Raw genomic sequence first — 22,952 nt, forward strand, 5'->3', positions numbered from 1 at the left:
CCCTTTGAAGGCAAACTGGCACAAGGAAGGCCAGGGGGTAGCTAGGCAGCACAATGCCAGGCCTGGAGTCAGGAAGACTCAGCATCCTGAGCTCAAATCTGACCTCAGTGCTTACTGGCTAGGTGACCCTGGGCAAGTCACTTGACCCTGTTTTGTCGTTTTTGTCATTCAATTTTTTTTTCAGTCATCTCCAACTCTCTGTGACCCCGCTTGGGGTTTTCTTGGCAGAGATACTAGAGTGGTTTGCCATTTCCTTCCCCAGCTCATTTTACAGATGAGAAAACTGAGTCACAGGAGTTCTTGTTTATACAGCACATTAACATACACTCGATCATTTGATCTTGCTTTGGTTTACTGTCTCTCCCAGCCTGCCCTTCACCCCACCTCCCTTCCCTTGCAAACCAGATTCTAGACTCTGGCCAACTCCTTGAGTCACTAAATAAGACCAAACAAACCGGTTTGGGCAATGATTCTCCTTCCCCTGGTAGGAATGAGCCTTCACCCTGGGCTGTGGCTGTGAAAAGCTGTCTGCCCTTGTCTTGCTGGCATCCCAATCTAAATCACAGTCTTCATTCCGTCATTGTTCTGCCAATCTTTTGCCCACACTCCTTCCCCCCACATACACACACTCTCACCCCCCCTCCACCCCCACATACATTAACAAGGACATCTAGTGTCTGCCTGGGAGGATGGATGATAATACTTACAACAACTCCCATTTTGAGGTTCACAAAGTGCCTTGCCTAACAACAACCCTAAGAGATAGGAAGTGCACAGAAAGCCCCAGGGCTAATGGAAAGCCCAACTGAGCAACTGAACTTAGAGGCTGGAGGTCTGGGTTCTTAGCCCAGCTTGGCTACTTTCTATTTTTTTTGTTTAAGTTTTCAACATTCACTTCCATAAAATTTTGAGTTTTAAATTTTCTCCTCCTCCCATTTCTCTCCCCCCGCAATGGTGTACAATCTGATATAGGCTCTACATATGTTAAGCATATTTTCCCATTAGTCATTATGTAAACAACGAATAGAACTAATGGGAAGAACCACAAGAATGAAGCAATCAAACAAAAAACAAAAGAAAAGCAGAGCAAATAGTGCTTCGATCTGCATTCAGACTCCATAGTTCTTTCTCTGGGTGTGGATACTCATTTCCATCATGGATCTTTTGTAGTTGTCAGCTTCTTGCATTGCTGTGAAGAGCCAAGTCTATCAAAGTCAATCATCCCATAATGTGGCTGTTATACTGAGTACAATGTTCTCCTGGTTTTGTTCATTTCACTCTGCATCAGTTCATGTAAATCTTTCCAAGTTTTTTTTTTTAAATTCTGCCTGCTCATCATTTCTTATGGCACAATACTATTCCATTACATTCATATACCACAACTTGTTCAGCCATTCCCCAACTGATGGGCATTCTCTCAATTTCCAATTCTTTGCCACCACAAAAAAGAACTGCTATAAATATTGTTCTACATTGGGTCCTTTTCCCATTTTTATGATCTCTTTGGGATGGGCTCGGCTACTTCCTAGCTGTGCCTCCTCGGGCGAGTCATTTTTCCTGCTTCTTCTGAGCCTTGTTTTCCTCTTCTATAAAATAGATATTTGTTGGATTAAATTGACCTATTTTGGGATTTGGGGCTTCAACGGGGCCATTTGGGCTACTTATTAGAGGTCACTCGTTAGAAACGAGCAGGTGATCAGATTCTTCTGTTTTCCCCATTCTTTGGAAATACAGATTTTCTAAATGGACTATTTTGTGAGGTCAGCAATCACATCAAAGAAAATGAAAGTCCAGAGTTCTACCCTTCAGATACAAAGATAGAAACTACACAGCCTCTATGACCAAGTAGGACTAAGGAGAGGCAGGGTTCTAAGGATGTGGGGTTGTAGAGACAATTCAGTTCTACAGATAGTAGTGAATGATCTTCAGATAGTCACTTAAGCTTTTGGGGTGTCATTTTCACCCTCTGTAAAATGAGGGAGTTGTATCGATTAGAAATGGCTAAACAAATTGGGGTATAAGAATGTGATGAACTGTTTCTGCACCCTAGAAATGTCTAAGGTAAGAAATTCAGAGAAACATGAGAAGACTTATGAACTGATGCAGAGTGAAGTCCATCCATCAACATTTGTTCGGTGCCTGCCATGTGCCAGGTGCTGTGCTAAGGGCTGGGAATACAAAAAGAGACAAAAGGCAGTCTCTGCCCTCAAGGAGTTTAAAATTCAAAAGGGAAGATGACAAGCAAGTAATATATACAAAGCATGTTATGTACAGGATATATATATATATATATATATATATATATATATATATACATGTACATATAGATACACATACACACAAGATAAATAAGAGATCATTAACAGAGAGAAAGCACTAGAATTAAGAGAGGTTGGAAAGGGCTTCTGATAAAAGACGGTATTTTAGTTTGAATTTAAAGGAAGTCAGTTGAGGAAAGAGAACATTCATGGGAGACAGCAGGAGAAGATGCCCAGAGCTAAGAGATGCAGTGTCCTATTTGTTGAACAGCAAAGAGGTCAGTGTCCCTGGATGGCCCCTGTTGGGATGCAGGATGTAAGGACACTGGTAGGTGGGGGCTAGGTTTCTGGAGGGCTTTAAATGCCACAGCATTTTATATCTGATCCTGGAGGCAACAGAGAACTACTGAAGTTTATTGAGAAGGTAGGTGACATAGTCAGACCTGAGCTTTAGGAGGTGGAATCAAGAAAACATTACTGACAATGACATCAATGTAAATGCAAGTTTTTTTAAATTACTGAATGCTGTGTAATTAGAATGACTAATCTTGTCCCTGAGGCAGCTAGGTGGCACAGTGAATAGAGTACCGGTTTGCAGTCAAGAAGAGCCATTTTCCTGAATTCAAATCTACCATCAGACACTGAGTAGCTGTGTGACCCTGAGCAAATCACTTCATCTTGTTTGCCTCAGTTTCCTCATCTGTAAAATGAGCTGGAGAGGGAAAAGGCAAACCACTGCAGTATCTTTGCCAAGAACATCTCAAATAGGGTCACAAAGAATCGGGCAAGCTGAAAAAGATGGAAGAACAAAAAGCTTGCTCCTTAAAAAAATAGAAAAAAAATACACCTGTCCCTTCTCTGCAGACATGAAGGACTATTGGTATGAAACATGACATATGCTCTACATACTCACGAATACACTTTGCATAAATTGTTTCCCTACAGTGTAAGCGCTCCTTGAGGGCAAGCACTTTTTCTGCACGAGCTCTTAACACGGTGCCTGGACATAGCAGGCACCTAATTAGGCGCTCGATAAAGGACTGAGTTGGAAATCTGGGACCTGAGTTAGACGGGGCTTTCTTGAAGTAGGCGCCTAATAAACGCTCCCGGATTTATTTGAAGGTCGCCTAAAACTAAATGTGTTGCTTACTGCCCCACGTCCTCCGAAAGCCCTCCTCTGGACTGCACAACGACAAGTGTATCCATATGCCGGGAGGCTACTCCCCAGTCCCGTGACAATGCCCCAGGAAGGTCCAGGATGCCAAACAAAAACTCGCTCGCTGCCCACTCCCAGACGCCTTAGCGAGGAACACAATGTATTCTGCCGGGGACTACAATTCCCAGCATGCAAGGCGTGCATCCGAACCCGCCGCCTCGCGATTGGACGCGAGGGCTCCACCGCCCCTCTCTAGCGGGCGCGTATGGCCATTGGCTGCTCTGGGGGCCGGGAGGTGGGCCGGGCGGTGTCACGTGTCCGCGCTCCCGCGGCCGCCGCCTCCTTTCTCTGCCTCCGCTGCGACCGCCATCTTGCTGCCGCCGCGTGTTGCCGTCGGAGGAAGCTCCCGCCTCGGCTCCAGGTAAAGCGGCGGCTGCCGGAGCCTCGGTCCCGGCGCCCCTAGTGCGCGAGCCCTGCAGGGCGCGGCTGCCCAGGTTGCCCAGGCGGAGCGGGGGGAGAGGGGGAGCCCGGCCGTTAGAGGGAGGGGGAGACTGAGGCAGGCCCTCCTCGGGTCCTCTCTGAGCCTCGGGCTCCTTCTCTGCCAAAGGAGGCCTGGGCTTCCGCCGACCCAGAGGACCGGGGGCCTGGGAGGGGGGGTTCTCCTGTTTCTCAGTTTCCTTTTCTGTCAAGTGAGGGCCTAGGATTCCCCGGACTCCGAGGTCCCGGCAGTTTACTTCTGTCAGAGCGGGGATGGGCTTCCTCCGTCCTGGGAGGATCGTCGCTGGGTCTCAGTTGAGAGCCTAGGACCCGTGGCCTTTGAGGGTCCTCCCGGTGACTGAGCTAGGGTCCCGTGGGCTTCTCCCTGGCCTCAGATTCCTCTTCTGTAAAGTTAAGGGCCTGGCCTCTCTGGTCCCTGTCATCCCCTGATAGAGTGAGTTCTCCCAGACCTCGGTTTCCTCTTCTGTAAAGTTAAGGGGCTGGCCTCTCTGGTCCCTCTCATCCTCTGATAGAGTGGGTTCTCCCAGGCCTCAGTTTCCTCTTCTGTAAAGTTAAGGGCCTGGCCTCTCTGGTCCCTGTCATCCTCTGATAGAGTGAGTTCTCCCTGGCCTCAGTTTCCTCTTCTGTAAAGTTAAGGGGCTGGCCTCTCTGGTCCCTCCCAGCCTTCCCCCCGCCCCCTCTGGACCTCAGAGGGCTCTTCGCCCTCGAGAGTGAACGATGCCCAGGGTGGCCGGCTGGGCTGGCATCTTGTCCCTGATGTTTCTTTGAAGGCTGTGGTGCCATCGGGCCATGTTTCCTCCTTTGTAAAATGGACAGGGCTCTCTCTGCCTGCCTGCTGATCCCGACCAGAACCGGGGAAAGAAACTTAGCAGTTGGGTTTATAGGGTAAGAGGCCAAGCTGAAGGTTGGTTCTTAACAGTGTGGCCCAGGGGATAGAGAGTCATGCTCCAGGGGTCGAGTCCTGCATCTGACCCCTTCTGGCCGTGTGGCCCTGGGCAAGTCCCATCACTTCTCAGGGCTCTGGGCAGCTCTCTGAGGCTGTCTGTCAAAGGCAAAGTGCTGGCCTGTCTTGAGAGAAGCTTCACCCTGGAATTCCCGGTCCAGGCCCTAAGACACACACAGGTGGTTACAGGGTTTGATGATAATAATAGCGGCAGCGCCTGTTTGTCTGGGGTTTGCAGGACGCTTACTTCACATAGGGCGTGCAAGGGTGATCACCTTTGCCGGGTGAAGAACAGCAGGCCCGGGGGTGACTCAGCCGAGGACGCACCTTCAGGAGGGAGCAGAACCGAGTCTCTGGACCCCGGTCTTTGTCTCCAGGTTGAGTGCACTTTCCTCCAGGACACTCCACCTCCCACTTGGGGAGTAGTGGGAGGAGACTTTGGGGAAGCCTAGATAGACTCTTTAGAGTCTACAGAGCCGGGGAGAGCTTTGAGATTATCTAGGGCCCCCTTTCTTTCTGTAGGGGAGGAAAGTGGAGCTCGGAGAGGGTCCTGATTCAGATCCCGCAGGTTGTCATTGTCAGGAGTGTGGACAGTTCCTGACTCTCACACGAGACCCGCTGGATTGCCTACCGCACCGCCCTGCCAGTACAGCAAAGGCCTGTTCTTTTGATGGACTCCAGGCAGCCTGCTTGGAGATCTTGTACTGCCTTAAATGATGTACATTTCTTGACTGGGGGGGAAGGGGGGGATTCTTGTTGGGGGTGGATTGGACTACATGACCTCTGCAGGGCTGGGGTGGTGAAGCCTGGCCGCTCTAGGCCTTAGTCCTTGAAGGGCTGGGGCTGGAGGGAGGAGGAAGAGGGCTGATCTGGCCCTGAGGCCTGGGATCTGGGAAGCTGCCAGTGACCTTGGAGAGTTCCCTCCTTCTGGTCCATCCTGCCATGAGTGGGCTGCAGTGGGCTTCTCCTCATAGTAGCCCTCATCAGTGCTGTTAGAGGGGAGACTGCTGTTCAGATAAGGGTCCCAGGTCCCGCACACTTCTGAGATGTTAGGTTTCTGGATGGTCTGGAAGGCCCTTATATTCTCATTCTGACATTCTGAGCGTGGACTCCCACCTTCCAGTCCCTGAGCTTGGGATTCCCATCCTCCTGCCTGGTGTTTTGTTTTGTTTTTGGCTAGGCAGCGGGGTTAAGCGACTTGCCCAGGGTCACACAGCTAGTGAGTGTTACGTGTCTGAGGCCAGATTTGAACTCAGGTCCTCCTGACTCCAGGGCTGTTGCTCTATCCATTGCACCACCTAGCTGCGCCATCTGCCTGGTTCTTGTGTCACCCTGCCTTGCTGGGGTCCAGGGAGCATCTTTCCACACCCCTTCCCATTCCTCTCTACCTTTTTCCTCTCCCCAGATAGCCTTCTTTCCTCCATGTTGCTTCCTTCTTAGGTGGAAAGGTCTCTTCTTTGAAACTCTGTGGGATGGAGTCTTGGGCAGTTGGGTTGGAGAGGTTTTTGTGTCTGTCATAGTCTCTGTTTTCAGCAAACCAGGATTCTTCATTTTATGGCTCTTGTGTGTACCTAGATTAACTCGCGTTTATGTTGCCTTGCATCCCCTTGACAGTCTGGTGAGGTGGGAAAAGGCAAACATTGTTTCCCTGTTTTATAGCTGAAGAAACAGGCACTATCCACCCCCCCCAGATGGTGGAGCCAGCACCCGAGGAAGTGACAGCTTCTGAGGGGAGGGTCAGTGGGCGCTCCTTCCACCAGACAGCCGGCAGTGCCCAAGCCCAACTCAGTTTACGTAGCACCTTTGCCGAGTATTACAGGTGCTGTGCCCCCTCCGTTTCTGTAGAGAAATTTCTCTGGGTAGAAATACTCCCTTCCATTCAGCAAACAGTGGGTAACCTACTACTTACCAGCAGTCTCATGCACGGGTCCTGCCCTCATGGAGCTTGAACTCTAACAGAGATGATCAGACACACACAAATAAGTGTGGTACAGAATAGTGTAGTAAGGACAGAGTGGGAAGGGGTAGTAGAAACAAACTGCCCTGGGAATGAGAGATCACTTGGGGGAGCAGGGAGTATTCATACTAATACTGAAGCCTTTGTGGAGGTGGTGGCACTTGGACCATCAAGGGACAGAGTGATTTTGATGTGGTGGATGTGGGGTGGAAGTGGGAGAGAGGGCAGTAAAATTGGGACTAAGTGGACTGTTCCAGTATGGTGCCCAGAATTCCCTGAGTGGTGTTGACTGAAATAGGGGATAGATGGGGCCAGGCTGTGGAAGGCCTTCAGGCCCAAGCTGAGGCTCTTGTGTGTCCTGTGACTAGGGAGCCATGGTCACCCTTGTGTGTGTCATGGAGGCCTTGGGAAGGGAAGGAGCTGAAGGCCGGGAGACCACCGTGGGGGATGGGGCAGGAGAACCCAGGGCAGTGGCAGGATTGGGCCTCTGGGCCCTCCTTACTTCTCTAGCCAGGTTCCTTCCTCCATAAGCAGTGGGGCCATTTTATTCTGTGCCAGCGTGTTCAGGACTCAGGTTGAGGAATGATAAAATGTAAACTCTCCCTGACTTATGGGCATATGTTTCACCTCGGGCACCAATCAGGACTCACTTTTTTGTGCCCCAGTCATTACCCAGAGAGGGCTTGAGAGTGGGAGCTTGTGTGAATGCACACATGCCTAACATTGCCTCATTTGTTTGGTAACGTGCATATGAGCTCTCTCCTCAGAAGGGTTGTAGTTGTTAAAGGGGGGCTGGAAATCACCAAGAAGCACGTGGCACAGGAGCCCTCACTCCTGCTGGCCTGGGAGTCAGGGAGATCAGGGTTCCATTCTGTTTCCCACACTCAGTGACCCTGTTCATGAAGATCTCAGCCTCACCTTCTTCATCTGTGAAATGGAGATAATAATACCTACCTCACAGAGATGTTTAGAGAGCCAAATGAGATAATGTGTGTAAATATGTAGCAAAATTTAAAGCAGTATATACATTTGAGTTATTATCTAGTCTACCATATTTTAAGGGGAAGAAACCAGCTGAGGGTATGGAAGTGACTTAGCTAAGGTCACACAGGTTAAGACTTCTGGTTGCAAAGCTGGTGTCATTTCCACCTTACCAGGTTGTGGTTGTGAAATGCTTTGAGATCTAGTCGTGAAAGCTTGAAATCAAATGCAAATTAGCATTAATTATGATCCCTCCTTCCCCCTTGTTATTGTAGTATGCCCAGAATCCAGAAGACGAGTGACTTTTAAACAACTGCATTCTGTGCATTTAGGTTAAAGATAGCAATATCTTGGAAACTTAAAAAACATTTTAAAAATTGAGTAGAAATATTCATTTAATAAATATTTTCTTAAATGCCTGGCTTATTCCCACCATCCACCCCCTCCACTCCTACTCACATTCTGCTGAATGGCGCTGAAGCGAATCACCCACTGAGCCCACCAGGGCTGCTACGACAAACAGCGCATCTCTGTCTCCCGCTTGTGCCCTGACTGCCCCCCCAATCTTGAAACGCTGTGCCCTCTCCCCTGCTGGTAGGCAGCTCTTCTGCCAGCTTCCCTGGCCTCCTTCGAGAGTCACCTGCAAGAGGCCTTTTTGGGTCCCCCACCTGGTGATGGCTTTCCTTTCCAGATTAATTTCCATTTACTCTGTGTCTGTATTGCATGGGTCTAGATATTTGCATGTTGCCCCCCCCCGGTTATTATGTGAGTTCCGAGACTGTTTTTTCTTTGTGTCCCCAGCACTTAGCATAGTTCCTGGCACATAGTAAGTGCTTCGTAAATGCCTTTAGACTGACTGTTCTCAATTGGGCCCTCACTGCAGCCCGGCAATGCTTTTACTCATCCCTACTTTATCCTGCTCCCCACTGAGGCTGTTCCTAACCTCCCTTCTCAAGCCTCCTACACCACCACCACTTACCCTCTCACCCCTTTCGGGGCCGGGGGGGGGTGGAGACCAGCTCATTTGTTGTGAGCTGCTGCTTCTCTGCATCTCGCAAACCCCTTGACACCATCCTCTCTTTTTTACTTCAGGCATTGATGAAGAGGGATGCTTCTCGAGGAGCCTTCAGCATGTACCCTTGATTCTGTTTGCTCTCCTAGATTGCCCCCACCCTCATCCCCTTTTTTCTCTCTAATCTTTAGTCTCTTCCTCTCTACTGGGTCCTTCCTTGCTGCCTGTGAACGTATCCAAGTCTCCCCCAGACTTAACATACCATCACCAGGCCCAACGATCCCCTCCAGTTACTCACCTGTATTTGTCTGCCTCTCCTAGCCAAACTCCTAGAAAAAGCTGTCTACACGTGTAGCCTCCACTTATGTATCACTCCTTACCCCGTTGCTGTCTGGCTCTCTGCAAAGCTACCAGGGCCCTCTTGGTTACCAGATATGGAAGTGGTCTTGTCTTCAGGCTTCATGGTTGACAGTTCACAGTTGGCCCCCTTCTCCTCGCAGTGCCCAGCACAGTGATGGGCACACATTTGTAGCTTCCTACGTAGTGACGAGATGACTGGGTACTTTCCCTTGCCTTGGTTTCCTTGGTTCCTTCTTCACTTCCTCTGCTGGTTCTTTGTCCGTGTCATTCCCCGTATGGTGGCATACCCCAAAGCTCTGTCCTGGGGTTTGATACATTTGTGCACGTGTCTCCAAGGTCTTGGGACCCGTCCCTGATCTCTTCTGAGCTCCAGTCCCGTATCACCAACTGGGTGTCCCATTGGCATCTCAGCCTCAACTTGTCCAAAACATTCTGGGCTTTTCCTCTCCAAACCTGCCCCCTTTCCAGATTTCCCTGTTCTTCCGGCAGCGCCCCCATCCTCCCAGGCTCTTTACTCGTTCAGCTGTTGCCAGATCTCATCATTTCTGCCTCTCCATCTTCTCTTTTCTGTGCCCCTGGCCCCTGCTCTGACCCTCATCACCACTCTGGTGGCCTGCTGATTGGTCTAAACTCTCTCCCCACTTCATTCCGTCCTCCAGGTCTGATCACACCTCTTACCATACTCAGTAAAATATAAACTGCTCTGTTTGGCCTTAAACAGACCCAGCCTACCCTTCTGACATTTTGTACACTTCAGCACACTCGGCCAGATCGGCCTCCCCCCCTGTTGTTCACACATGACACGCCATCTCCCAAGGCTGTCTCAGTGCCCAATGTTTAGAATACCCACTCTCCTCATCTCTGCCTTTTAGAATCTCTCAGTTCAGCTCATATGCCTCCTCCTAGCCCCTTTCCAGAGCCCCCCCCTCCTCCACCCCCCCCAGGTGCCAGTGCCGCCCACATCACCTTGTATTTATCTTGTGTTTGCCTAGGTGCAAGCGTTGCCTCTTCCTTGGTAGAACGTAAGCTAGGGAGGGCAGAAACAATTTCATGTTGATCTCTGTGTTCCCAGTGCCTAACACAGTTCCTGGTACCTAGTGTTGATTGTAGGCAGCAGGGCCCCAAAGACAGAGCTAATACTGGTCTCGAATGCTGTGCTGGGGGACTGTGGATGAGTTCGTCCAGGATCGTGTGAGAAAGGAGGAGAGCCCAACAACCGGAGGGGGTTCAGAGATTCGTACCTTTCTGCTGAGGCCGAGGTTGGCTGATTGGCTGCCTTCTCTCTTTGTGCTTTAAAAAGAACAGAAGGCTAGAGAATGGCACCTCCTTTTGTGGTGACAGCCTGTTCCTCCACAGTCTCCAGTGATGTGGAGATTAGGGTCAAGGAAGGTGCTGTGTGGAAAAGTGCTCGGGACGCCAGAAAATGAGGAGCCTGTGGAGGAGGCCTTGAGAGAACTTTGTGGAGGCTTGGGCCTCTCCCTCTCATTGATACTCATTTCATCATCTCATCTGGGACAAAGACTTATTTTGTGGCCACTTTTTTCAACGCTCGGAGATCCGGCTATTCATCATATCTGATCTTGGCCCAGGTGGCTTTTTGTGTTTACATGGATGGCCCTTTGAAAAGGAGTAGGAAATACTTTGAGAGTATGGTCTATTTTTGAGATTTTTCTTTATTAATGAATTCTGTAATAGATAATTGGCTCTGTTAAAAAATCCTTGCCTAAACACCAACACCAACTGGCCGTGAGGATTTATTTCATCATTATTGAAGCCAAAGAAGGGAATAATGTTGTTTCTTTGGAGGTGCCTCAGAATTGGTGACATTGCCAGCATCCTGGGTTTTTTCTGCTTCTAGAAATCCTTTTCAGGATCATTTTAATCTGTGTCCTTACTGTGTACAATGGGCAGGAAATTAGTATCGTGGAAGATCCCTCTATGCCCGCTCCATTCCCTGACTCTTCCCTGTCTCTTAGTAGATGGGCTTTGTGAGTGGCCACAGCCATGGACTTTGTTACTAAGTGGGCAGCTTTCTGGGCTCATCCCTCATGTCTCTCTGAGCTTCGCCAGGCTGGTTTTAAGACCTTAAGCCTCCTCCAAGTCTGAGCAGCTTGGTATAGGAGCTTCTGGAGCTGGCATCCGGTGGGCCTTGCCTCCACTCTGATGGGATGTGGGGCTAGAGGGCACCATCCAGGAGGCTGGACCAGAAGGACTTGGTCACACAGGGATGAGGATGGGGGTGAGAACTCCAGGGGCCTGGGAGCTTGGGGGCAGGGTTCCTATTTTGCCAGAGCTCACTAAGACTTGCCAGAGACTTGAAACCATCTACTTCTTTTCTAGATCTGCCAGCAGCATGAATCAAGAGAAGTTAGCCAAGCTTCAGGCTCAGGTCCGGATAGGAGGCAAGGTGAGTGTGGACTCAGACTCCGTCGTGTTCTTATGCACAGTAGGCTGTAAAGGTTGGAAACCGATGTCACATTCCAGAGAGCAGCAAGTATAAGAAGGGGCCTCAGGGCTCATCTAGCCTGACGCCTTCTTGGCTCATAGGGAAACTGAGGTTCAGAGAGCTGAAGAGGCTTGTCCCTTACTGCAGGTGCTAAGGGCAGAATCAGGATTTGAATCCATGTCCTCTCACTTGAAAACGGGCAGCCTCTGGCTGAGACTCTCTCCTTCTCGTTGCTAAAGGCATAGCCTCTCTTCCTCTGGGCCTGGTTACCCGGGGAAAAGGGACGGTTTTCTTAATATCACTCAATATAATAACATATCTAGAAGTCACCTGTTCAAAACATAGCTGGGAAACTAGAAATAAGCAAATGGATTAAGTAGAAACTCCTCTGTTCGGTGTTTAAAGCTCTTCTCAGATTGTCCCCTTGCTGGTTCTCATCTCCATCTCTGTGCTTTTGCACTGGCTCTCCCTCATGCCTGGCTTGCTCTCCTCACCTCTCCTATTGGGAGTCCCTAGTGTCCTTCAGAGTTCAGCCCAAGCAGGACCTTCTGCGTGAAGCCTTGCCCCCGGGGCTGCTCAAGCTATCCCTGCCCAAACTATCTTGTATTTGTGTACCCTGTCCCCCCATTGGCATGTAATGAGAGTAGGGACTTTTCACTTCTGCCCTTGTAGCCTTAGGCTTAGTACATTGCCTGGCACATAGTAGGCACTTTATGGTAGAATCAGGGACTTTGTGCTGGGAGGATCCTTAGGGATCATTTAGCCAAATACCTTTGTTTTACAGATGAGGAAAATAGGATTCAGAGAAAAGCAGCTTAGTCCAGGTCATACACCTACCAAGTGTCCCAGCCAAGATGAGAATCTGAGGCAAATCCAGATGTGACAGCTCATCAGTCAGTCTGTTGGCCTTAATTAAGTGCCTACCAGGTCCAGGGTCTCAGTGGGTTAAGGCCTGCGGTGACAAGTTACAAGGAGTGAAACAGTCTATCCTATGCTTTAATCGGGGGCCCCTTGCTTAGCCTCAGCAGCCAGGCAGCATTTATTAATTGCTTATCACAGTGGGTTTCAAAGAAAGGCACAAAGACTTTCCTGGCCTTTGTGGAGCTCACCCTGTAAGGGGGGAGGCAGCATGCATGCAACTGTGTCCATATAAGTAGGAGGAAGAGAAAGTCAGAGGGAAGGTGCCCAGGGGCAGGGGGTAGGGGGAGAGGCTCCTACAGAAAGAAGCTGGGCTTGGGTTTGTGTCCTAAAGGACCGTGGGAGTCTGAGGAGAGACAGTGAGGCAGGCCTGGGAGCCTCAGAAATCATGGTTGTCTGATTCCGTATCCCGAAGCAAATGAGGATGTGGAGAGGGAGAAATCGGAAATGGGCCAATTAGAATGGGTGCATACTAACTAATACTAAAGGGATAGGGGGCAGGCGAGAGCCAGGAAGAAGTCAGGAGAGCTGGGGAAGGATGTTGGGCACCTCTGGTTAAAATGCCATAGAGTAATTGATGTTCAATAGTAATCCCAGGTACTCAAGAAGAGATTAATCAGGATTTCTGTCCTCTTTTTGGGAAGGCAGAGACACGTGTAAAATATCTGAGAGATTTCTCTGAAAAGGATGGAAAGGAGTGTGCAAGCTTAAGGCCTGATCCTTTAGGCAGTAAGCATTTATCAAGGGCCTGCTTTGTGCCGGGCCCCAGACAGACAGAAGCCAAGGGTGAACTTGTCCCTGCGCTCAAGCAGCTGCCTCTGGCCTAGGTGACTGCAGCTGCCCTGCCCCTCGGCCGGCCAAGGAATAGCAAGACCGTGAGATTCTCCTGCTCAGTCAACTCAAGTGGCTTCCTGTGCCTTGGTACTCCAGTCTGAACTTCAGAGTCCTTCCCGACCTGGCATTCGCCTCCACGAACATTACTTCCCCCTGCACTGTGGCATCCAGCCAAGCCTTCTCTCCGTTCCTCCCGTGGGACACGTTGGGCCTTTGTGTTGGCCATGCCACCTCACCTCAGGCACCTCCCTCTGCATGAAGCCTTTCCTGATCCCCCCAACTGCCTTATACATGTTTGTGTCTCTCTGTTTTATATATATGCTGAATTTATTTATAGGTGACCTTGTTCCTTGTGAGGAGGGATTATTTCCCTTTCTCATACTTGTATCCCTGGTGCATAGAAGGGCTCACTGAGTGCTTGTTAGTTGATCGATCCTGTCAAAAACGATTATGTGAAGATAGCCAGTGCAGTTTCTGGGGTGGGGGGTGTTTTTCAGTCTGCTCTCCTGACCGTTGGCTTGTCCATCCTGTTTTTCTAAGGGCCTTTCCAACGCGGTGTGTTCTAATGTTCTGTGATGTGACTTTCTTTAAGGTTCCTTCCATATCTAACAACTAAGGAATACTCCTTGTAATATTATAATAACAAAAGACAATCTGTAGTGGATTTATAATGGAAATATACATGATGTGGTGCGGATGACACATAGAGATGCTATGGGAAGGAGCCAGGGTCCCCCCTCAAACTGGAGAGCTGGTTGTTAAATTTTCAGTGCGACTGTGTACCCCTCAGAGATCACCAGAGGCCACAAATCAGGGCTTGATTTATTGTTTTGTTGATTTCTAGACTTAAGAAAGTGATGGAGAAAATGTTAATAATACTGTCATATTAAACTGAAAAGCGTGTTGCTGGGTGTTAAACATTTACCAGCACATCGCTGACTGGGAGCCCTTGAAAGGCAGGAAGATAATATGCACAGCCGTTTTTATAGTGCCTTAATAGTGTACTGGGCCTAGAGTCAGGCACACTCTTCTTCCTGAGGTTAGATTTGAACTCAGAGCCTCTTAACAACTTTCTGAGGCCCTACTACAGTAATTTTTCTGTGCTTTAATGATGCCAGGCATGTGAGGGGCTGCCGCCTGTAAAGAGAGGTCCCAGCTTATTAACACGGAGAGACCTAAAGAGGCCTGCTGGTGGTCAAGCCCCTGCCTTTTTAGCAAAAAGAACTTCCCTGCACCTGTCTGCAGTGATCTGCAGGGGAATTCTGCCTTTGGTCTCGAGGTGCAGAGAGGCTTTGCTCCAGGGGGCTCTGGGCTTTGGCTGCTCTTAGCTGGATCTGAGTTACATCATTGGTTGTCACCTGTTGTATGTTTAGGTCACTAAACATACATCACTGTTACAGTAGGGACCTGGAAATCTGTGGTTGCAGCTCAGTCTGTAAGTTGGGAGCTGTCTGATTCGGATTCCCTTGATGATATGACCCAGTAAAATGTAGGCTTTTCATTTGTTACTTATTGGTACTCCAGTTTATTTTATGTCGGCCTTTAATGATGGCACTAATGTATGACTTCTAAGGTATACTATACTAGCCCCTAAACCCTAAAATTCTATGGTATTTTTAAGAAAGGTTTTACGTGTAGTGTAAGTATGTAGGTGCTTATGGAACAGGAATTTAGGGGAAAGAATACACTTGAAGTAAGTGGGGAGCACTCTAGGAAGTGGGGACCCGTCTTCATGCCTTGGAAGGGTGGCAATCTCTACTGCTGGAGGAACCACTTACCTCGGTGGTTCAGAGAGCCATTTGAGTAATGACCTTTGAGTCATCTGGCTTCTAGCACTAGCTTATCTAGTTTAAGATAGCACTGGAATGGGAGCAGATGTTGCTTATAATGATTTCAAATTATTGAGTTAACCAAGAGGCACAGATGCTTTTGAAACAGATTAGACAGTTGAGTTCATGACTGAACTCTTGAAAACAGATCCCATCTGTTTGTTGTCCAAAGCTTCCTGACCACCTTCACTGATCATGAGAGTCACCAGCTTCCTTCGTGGGATTCAGTGAGATGATGTGAGTGTGGGAGTCTGGGACTCTGCTGACTCAGGCTTTTCCCATTGTCTGCCTTTTGTAGGGCACAGCTCGCAGAAAGAAGAAGGTGGTGCATAGGACAGCCACAGCAGATGACAAGAAACTTCAGAGTTCTCTCAAAAAATTGGCTGTGAATAATATTGCTGGTATTGAAGAGGTAAGGTCACTAGACTACAATGTGAAAAGGTTGTTTTGACTTTTCAGATGGAAAAAAAAATCAGCCCAAAGTCCTTGGTCTTTTCCAAGGACTTGGAACTGCTGGGTGTGGAGTCATTTTTCATATAACTAACATTGGTGTGGTTACATATGGTCACAACAGACTTTGCTGAAGGTTGGCCTCACGTGTGAATTTAATTGTACTGTGCTAAGACTCTTAAACTAGCATTGGTGGAATTGACGCAATTGTAGATAATTCGTGCACTTCATAAAAATATTAAGGCATGGATAAAGACAGTGGAAGATTTTCCCAAATAACAAATTATCACCTTTTCCTTTCCCTCAAGAAGCTATTTCTAGACCTTCTTGAAGAGAAGAGGCTTCTCAGCTTGACTTAATAGCGGGCAAGGTTTTCTTGAGCCCCTTCACAAGGCCCTGAAACGAACGCGCTTGCTCGAATGCATGCACACGTACACCATGCCACGCTGAGAGTCCTTATTCATAGACTCAGTTGACCAGCTTTTCGGCTTTAAAGCATAGACTTGATTTGCTTCTCTGCACATTTTCTAGAATCTAGAGTCACTGATATTCTTTGCTACTTGAAAGCAGATGTCCCCACGTGGGGTCTGCCTTAATCTGCCTGTCCTTGCCACATCATGTTCTCTCAGGCCCTGGAGAAAGTGACCTGCCTTTAACTTGGTGGAATGCTGCCCCAGCCGCTTCTTTGAGGCCCTGCGGAGCATCGTGGCCACAGTGACGATCTCCCTAAGCAAGGCCCACTGGGCCCGTCTGGCCTGAGGGTGCATGTGCAGCTGCCGCCTGGGGAGCCCCCAGCAGTCACACTTGTTCTTCATGTTCGGAATTGGTTCCAATGGGAGCCACAGGTGACTGGCCATTAAGGGACAGAGCATTGCTTTAGTTTTTGCCAGGGTTAGAGAAGCTGGCAGAAACTTGGGAATGGAAGAAACCTTCAGTTTGGTGTGAAACAAAGAGTGTTAGTGTGTTTTCTAGACCCTGCTCTGTCAAGTAGATGGAGAAAACCCTTGGGAGGGGGTGCAGGAAAGAGCCACTTGTGCCTACAGCCATTGGCATCCTCTGAGGCATCCCTCTTGCCCTCCCCTGGCCCATGTTCCTAGCCTGTGGTTGCTTACATTTTCCTGTTGGAGGGGTTGAGAAAAAAGCCCCCCCAACGCTCGCAGGAGCAGTGTTTACCATCTGCCTTTTATATCTTTATAACTTTTGGCAAACGGAGGGTTGTCCTGGTAGCACGGGAAGGAAGGGAGCAAACATTTACAAAGCGGGTGGGACCTACTCCACGCAAATGACACTTTGCTGAGCACTTTACAACTATGATCTCATTTGATTGTCACAACGACCCTGTGAGTCAGTTACTGTTACCATCTTCAGTTTTACACTTGAGGAAAGTGAGGCACACAGGTGATATGACTTGGCCAGGGTCACACTGCTAGTTCGTTTCTGAGTTAGGATTTGAACTCAGGTCTTCTGGACTCCAGGTGCATCTCTTTCCAGTGAACCACCCAGCAGGTACTACAGTTGGATACAAACTTCTTTCCCTGGACTGGGTTAGAGTAATTGCAGATACACACCAGGCTGAATTTGGAGGGGTTGGAAGAAGGCAGCGAGGCAGAGTGTGTTGGGGGCCTCGGGCCCAGGTTCCAGTGGCTGTGCTCACAGACTCCCAGGCTGCGTTCCCAGACCAAGCCCACCCAGGTGATGGGGATTTTCCAGGAGGTTTTCCCAGGGCCTGCTAGTCAGTAATGGCCATCCCCTTCTGGACTCGGCAAATGCTCTGGGGCCAGTCTCTCTCATGCACATATCCTTTGTTCAGGTGTGTTTTCATAATCTAGCTTGTTCTCTCTTCTGCCTGCAAACCGCACGGTTCACAGGTCCGTGGCCATCTTGGCTTATCTTATTTGCATCATCCCCCTAGTACCTAGCCCTGTGCTCTGCACACAGTAAGTTCTGAGCGGTTGTTTGTTGGGTTAAAACTCACTTACTTGGAACTTGGAGTACATTTCCCTATAGAAACAGTATATAAATCAATGGAAATTTCTAGGCCAACCTAAATTCCAGTTTAGCCCACAATAGGCCATAAGTGTCCTTCTGGAAGGCCTTCTGCAGAAGATGATGCCTTCTGGCTGGCCTTGCCACCGTTGGAAGGGAACCTGGACCCGACTGCTCCCAAGCCAGCCTAGCTGAGCTCATCACCATGGCTGGCCTCAGGGTGGAGGACTTTTCAGCTGACTCCATCCAAGACCATATGCTAAGCTGTGGAGGGTTTGTGTGATCATCCTTGTGGGAGGGCTGGCACTTCTGCCTTGAAGTGCTTCAAGGGATTACTGAAGTTAAAGAGTACTTGGCGTACTGTGCTGCTAGTGCTCTGTGGTCTTCTGATGCTACACCCATTTTTACCCATGGAAAAAATTACTCATAGTTGCAGCTCAGCCATGCCAGCACCACCTACTCCCCATTGAAGCCCCCTTCCCATATCCTGGTGAACTACGTAAATGCCTGATAAGGGGCCCCCATGGCCTGGGCCAGAGCTTTCCTTCATCTCTGAGCGGGGGCTAAACGAGTGACGTTCTCCCTCTCCCAAGCCCTTTACCACAAACGCTGGCCACGGGCAAGATGAGAAATGGGAGGCGGGGATAACCCGAGAGGAAGGGGGATCCCAAGCAGTGAGGCTTCCAGCTAGCTTCTGTTAGTTACAGATTATGAACTCAGAGATAGAAAAAGGATTTGGTCGTGTGCAAACAGTGCATAGTTGGCATCCTAAAGTGAGACATTAGTGCTTGCGGGCGCAGATTCAGATTGAGCATGGCACTGTGGACACATTTGGTCTGGTCGCCTCATTCTACAGAAAGGACAATTGTAGTAAGGAAAACTCTGAAAAATGTCATGGGAGAAGGGGGGCAGGGGGGGAATTCTTCCTCCAGCAGCCAGTAGGCAGCAGATCAGGAACCCTGTCTGCCTGAGCCCACTCGTCCACCTGCAGAGATGGGGATCTCCTGATCAAGTCATCGCATGTGATTTAGGTTAATTAACGTGTTTGCCATTGGGATCACATAAATTGTTAATTTATGAACGTGTGTTCCTTCTGGCTGCTTGGCATCAGGGAGATGTTATATTAGGATATGGGGAGAGGACATGGGGGAAGCTTGTCTTTAAGGAAGAGAACTTAGAACAGAATGTGTATCCTTTTGACATTTCTATGCTGAACCACGAAGAGTTCTAGCTTTGGGGGTCCAGAAGACCTGGATTCAAATCCTGCCCCAGATACTTGGTAGCTGTGTGACCTTGGGCAGGTCATTTAATTTCTGCTTCCATTTTCTCATCTGTAGAATGAGAGTATTGGACTTGATGACCATTAAGGGTCCTTCCAGCTCTAAACTGTTGATTGGCATTGTTTTGGGTGTGGGAAGGGGCTTCACTGGGGAGTAAGTGGTGCCGGGACAGCAGAGCTGCAATTATGAGTGATTTGTGGCAGATGCCACGAAGTTTGGAGGAAAAGCTAGTAAGCATCCAATAGAATTGTAGGCTTTGGAGATCCTCTCTCAGCCTCGTTTAACATCTAAAATGAAGGGGTTCAAGGAGATGTGCCCTCCCACTCAGTTGATGGGATCATATGATCTTAGAGGAATGAAGGGGCCTGACCATGGCAATCATGATAAAGACTTGGTGGATTTAGTGAACCGCCAGGTCATTCATCGGCTCTGGGTTTTTTTTGGGGGGGGGAGCACACAGTATGTCCACAGTGAAGGACATGAAAGGATGGCTCTGCTCTGCCCTCCTCTAGTCAGTCAGTGAGCTTTTATTAAGAACCTCCTGTGTGCCAATCACTGGGCCAGGCACTAGGGGTACAAAGACCAAAATTAATTAAATCATCCAAAGACTTCCTTGATGTACTTCATTATATGGACACATAAAAGGGTGTACCAAATGAGACTAAGGTTGTATTTTGGGGAGAGGCAGCAGAAAAGGGAATCAGGAAAGTCTTCTTATAAAACCTCGCACATAGATGGGGTTTGAAAGAAACCAGAAGATGTAAGGTGGGGAGGGAGGGGTGGTGGCTCTGGGTGGTAAGAAGGGGCTGGAGAACAGATATGGAGATAGAAGTTGCCGTCTTTGTTGGCTGGTTGGACACCTGGATCAGAGGAGCCCGTGTTTGGGGTCTTGGGTGTACTCAATGGGATTTGGCTTGGGAGGAGTGCCAGTGATTCTGTTTGAGAGGCCCACTGGGCAGCTGATGAAGCATTTATGCAGAAACAGGGCCAGGACTGGCGGTAAGCCTGCAACTTTCCTGCTCTCGTTGGAGGTTCACCGGCCTTCTCCACCATGTGGTGATCCCCCTCTGAAGTATGGGAAGAGTTGCAGCTTTAGGAGTCTGCAGCCCACATGCTATTGGGATGGTTACTTTTAGAAAAGGTGGTGAGACGCTTGTGAACCTTCTGTATACCTTGTGTTCAAACAGGTGAACATGATTAAAGATGATGGGACGGTTATTCATTTCAACAACCCCAAAGTCCAGGCTTCCCTCTCCGCCAACACCTTTGCAATCACTGGCCATGCAGAAGCAAAGCCAATCACAGAAATGCTTCCTGGGATATTAAGCCAACTTGGAGCTGACAGCTTAACAAGTCTTAGGAAGTTAGCTGAACAGTTCCCCAGGCAAGGTAGGTGTTTGAATTCAGTGCCTTCTGCCTCTTCACCAGCACTGCCATGTGTACCCCACAGCCCCCAGATAAAGGAATTTTACTTTGTGCTTTTATGGGAAACAAGCTGTGTTAGTTAGGAAGGATCTGTTTATGATATGGCGTGCACAGAGCAGAGGGATTTTATTGACTGAGAGTAACACTGTCAGAGAGCGAGTAGAGGTCAAGTAAAAGCTGTGGAGGGCTGGTCTTTGGGTCTGTTCTGGCCCTTGGGTTCTGGGACTCGGTGTTCTCCATGTGAGCTTTTCCTCTAGGCCCTTGTTGGTGGGACTGTGGGGGGAAGTCCTTGTTTTCTAACTTTATCTGGTTGATTGGATTTGGGGGTAAACTTGAAACCTGGCTGACTTGGCTCTGCCATGAAGCTGTTGCCAGTGCTAAAGTCATCGACCTAGAGCTGGCAGTGACCTCTGAAGTTTATGTGGTCCAGTTCTGTTATTTGACAGATGAGGACACAAGAAGCAGTATTTGAACTGACCTGTGTCTGACTTAGGGTGAAAGCTCTCTTGATGTTGTTGGGCCCCAAATCTGCAGTGATCAGATGGACAGTATTGGCTTTGCCTGTTCAGATTCCTGTAAAGTTTCAGATTCATTTGGCCAAGGAGGATGGGACTGTGGAAGAGTGAGTTTTAGGTTTTTGTAAACCCTTATACTTGGTGGTTTCAGTGTTGTGAAACTTCTTTTCAGTGTTGGATAGCAAAACACCCAAGCCTGAAGACATTGATGAAGAGGATGACGATGTGCCAGGTGGGTCTAAAGACTGCTCTTATTTCTTTGGCTTCCTGCTGACTGGACTGGGTACTGCTGAGGGTCGGCCTCCCCAAGGCTTCCTCTGCTCCTTCTGCGCACTGTGGGTGCGATGCTTCCCCTGGGGCCAGCTCAGGAGAGGCCTGCCAAACCCAGTAATGGATGGATTGGTTGTCTGTCCTCAAAGGCCTAACATGGTGAAGGTTGGAGCTGTCTACCAACTGATAAGATTTCAGCCCCGCTAATTCACAAAGGCATTAGAGTAGTTGTCAGTCTGTCCACAGGAGAAGTATCCTTCCACACTAATAGAACCCAGCCATTGAGGTTCAGTAGGAAAAATGAAGTTTTCTTTGATGTTTTGTCCTAGAAAACTTCATTCAAACAAATATCCAAACACACACAGCCCCAAATTTCATATACAGAACCTCAAGCCAGAGATGGCCTTTTGAAGCTACACTGGCTGCCTACATTGGCTGTAACAATAGCTGGCCATTCTTGCAGGGAACCACACCTCCTGTAGAAACAGGGAAGTTGGACTGGTTGGTGTCTACAGCCCACCTTCCCTGCCCCCCTCCCAGAGTAGGGTCAGGGTCAGGCAGGGAGGGCTGGGTGTCTGGTGAGAGGCCCAGAGAAGAAACTTCAAGCCATTGACAATTCATTTCCTCTGCTTTTCTTCAGATCTCGTAGAAAATTTTGACGAAGCATCAAAGAATGAAGCAAACTAGAGTCTGATGATTCTCAGTGGCCGGCATGGACTAGGTTGGAGAAAGGAGCGGGTGGCTCCAGAGCTGTACAGCGGCAGAGAACATCGCCTGTTAATAGTTCAGTAATATAAATATTTTGTATATTAATGATGCTGTTTGTTCAGCATTTTTCTGTCAGTTGATTTTGCATTTTGCACTTCTCCCAGGATCTACTCTTTTGGTCAAAATACGAAGTATTGGTGCAGCTTTGAGGGTTTTTGTGTGTTCGCGAGTGTGTTGTCTGTGGGTGTACGAGCGTGTGAGTGTGTGTGTACAGTGAGTGGAGAGCAAATTGGATAATAGTTCTATTGATCCTCCCCCAGCCCCTAGTAGAAAATAAAACAAATCTTTAAGTCTCTTCCTTTTTATCTTTGCCCAGTAGTGCACAGAAGTAGTGAAAAGTGAGTGTCTTGTCTAGACTTCAAAGACTCAAGACGTGGGAACGTTCAAGACTGGGTTTCAGTTTGCTGTGTTAACTATTGTATTTGCAAAGACTTTTCTGTGTTTAAAATGCCTTTCTGCGGGCTGGGGGACACCTTAGGTCTTGCAGCCTTTGACTCCACAGTTAGGCTTAGAAGAGTTTCTCTTTCCCTTCCTTTCTTCCTAGATGTTTCCTTGCCCCCTTTTGTCTTAGAATGGTTTGGTCAGCCTTGTTAGTGTTCCTTGTCACCTCATTTAGACCGAGGAGGATGTTCTCCAGTTTAGGGTTTTGTGAACAGCTAGACCCCTCTCCTTGTAAAGCCTGGTTTGTCTTGTCCTGGGAACAGCAGGCCCGCTCTTGACCTTCCGTTTGCCATGGATTGTGGCAGGCACTGGATTGAAATTCAGGGGAGCTGGGAGGGGCTGGCATGCCTTTGCCAAGAGACTTGACATCCCAACAGTCCTCACTGTTCTGAAGGACAAAGACAGCTCTCTTCCCAGCAAGTTTGGAACTGGCAGCCTTCTCTTGAATTGGAATCAACCACTGGGATGTCTGTGGGATGATGATGCTGGCTCGGAAAGGGTTTCTTTGACCTGCTTCCCTACTCTTGGCCTTGAAACCTACTTCTGGGTTGGATGGCCCTGTTGTTGTAGCTCGTGGCACCTGCCAACACGTGAGCATAGAATAGAGCAGCGTTTAGTGGGCTCG

General features: G+C 48.8%; 1 protein-coding gene across 2 annotated transcripts; it reads left to right on the forward strand.

The window, feature by feature from the left end:
- Nucleotides 1-3,726: 3,726 nt before the first annotated feature.
- BTF3L4 (basic transcription factor 3 like 4) lies at nucleotides 3,727-22,181 on the forward strand. 2 transcript variants are annotated; one of them, XM_020987764.2, is made up of 6 exons: nucleotides 3,727-3,835; nucleotides 11,506-11,572; nucleotides 15,491-15,604; nucleotides 20,096-20,297; nucleotides 21,021-21,080; nucleotides 21,759-22,181. In XM_020987764.2, the coding sequence occupies exons 2-6, from the start codon at nucleotides 11,519-11,521 to the stop codon at nucleotides 21,803-21,805; spliced, it is 477 nt and encodes a 158-aa protein (XP_020843423.1). In that variant the 5' UTR covers nucleotides 3,727-3,835; nucleotides 11,506-11,518; the 3' UTR covers nucleotides 21,806-22,181. The 2 variants fall into 2 exon arrangements, with proteins under 2 accessions (XP_020843423.1, XP_078012756.1); XM_078156630.1 differs by lacking the exon at nucleotides 3,727-3,835 and adding an exon at nucleotides 5,378-5,573.
- The last annotated feature ends 771 nt before the right edge of the window (nucleotides 22,182-22,952 follow it).

The sequence above is a fragment of the Phascolarctos cinereus genome, unplaced genomic scaffold (genome assembly GCF_003287225.1).
Source record: "Phascolarctos cinereus isolate Bilbo 61053 unplaced genomic scaffold, phaCin_HiC Scaffold_5;HRSCAF=322, whole genome shotgun sequence".
NCBI classification, from domain to species: Eukaryota; Metazoa; Chordata; class Mammalia; order Diprotodontia; family Phascolarctidae; genus Phascolarctos; species Phascolarctos cinereus.

What these genes read in the sequence shown, in the direction of transcription:
- BTF3L4 (XM_078156630.1), top strand. An exon ending in TGAACAGTTCCCCAGGCAAG is followed by an intron (nt 20,298 to 21,020) that starts GTAGGTGTTTGA and finishes ACTTCTTTTCAG; the next exon opens with TGTTGGATAGCAAAACACCC. An exon ending in AGAGGATGACGATGTGCCAG is followed by an intron (nt 21,081 to 21,758) that starts GTGGGTCTAAAG and finishes GCTTTTCTTCAG; the next exon opens with ATCTCGTAGAAAATTTTGAC.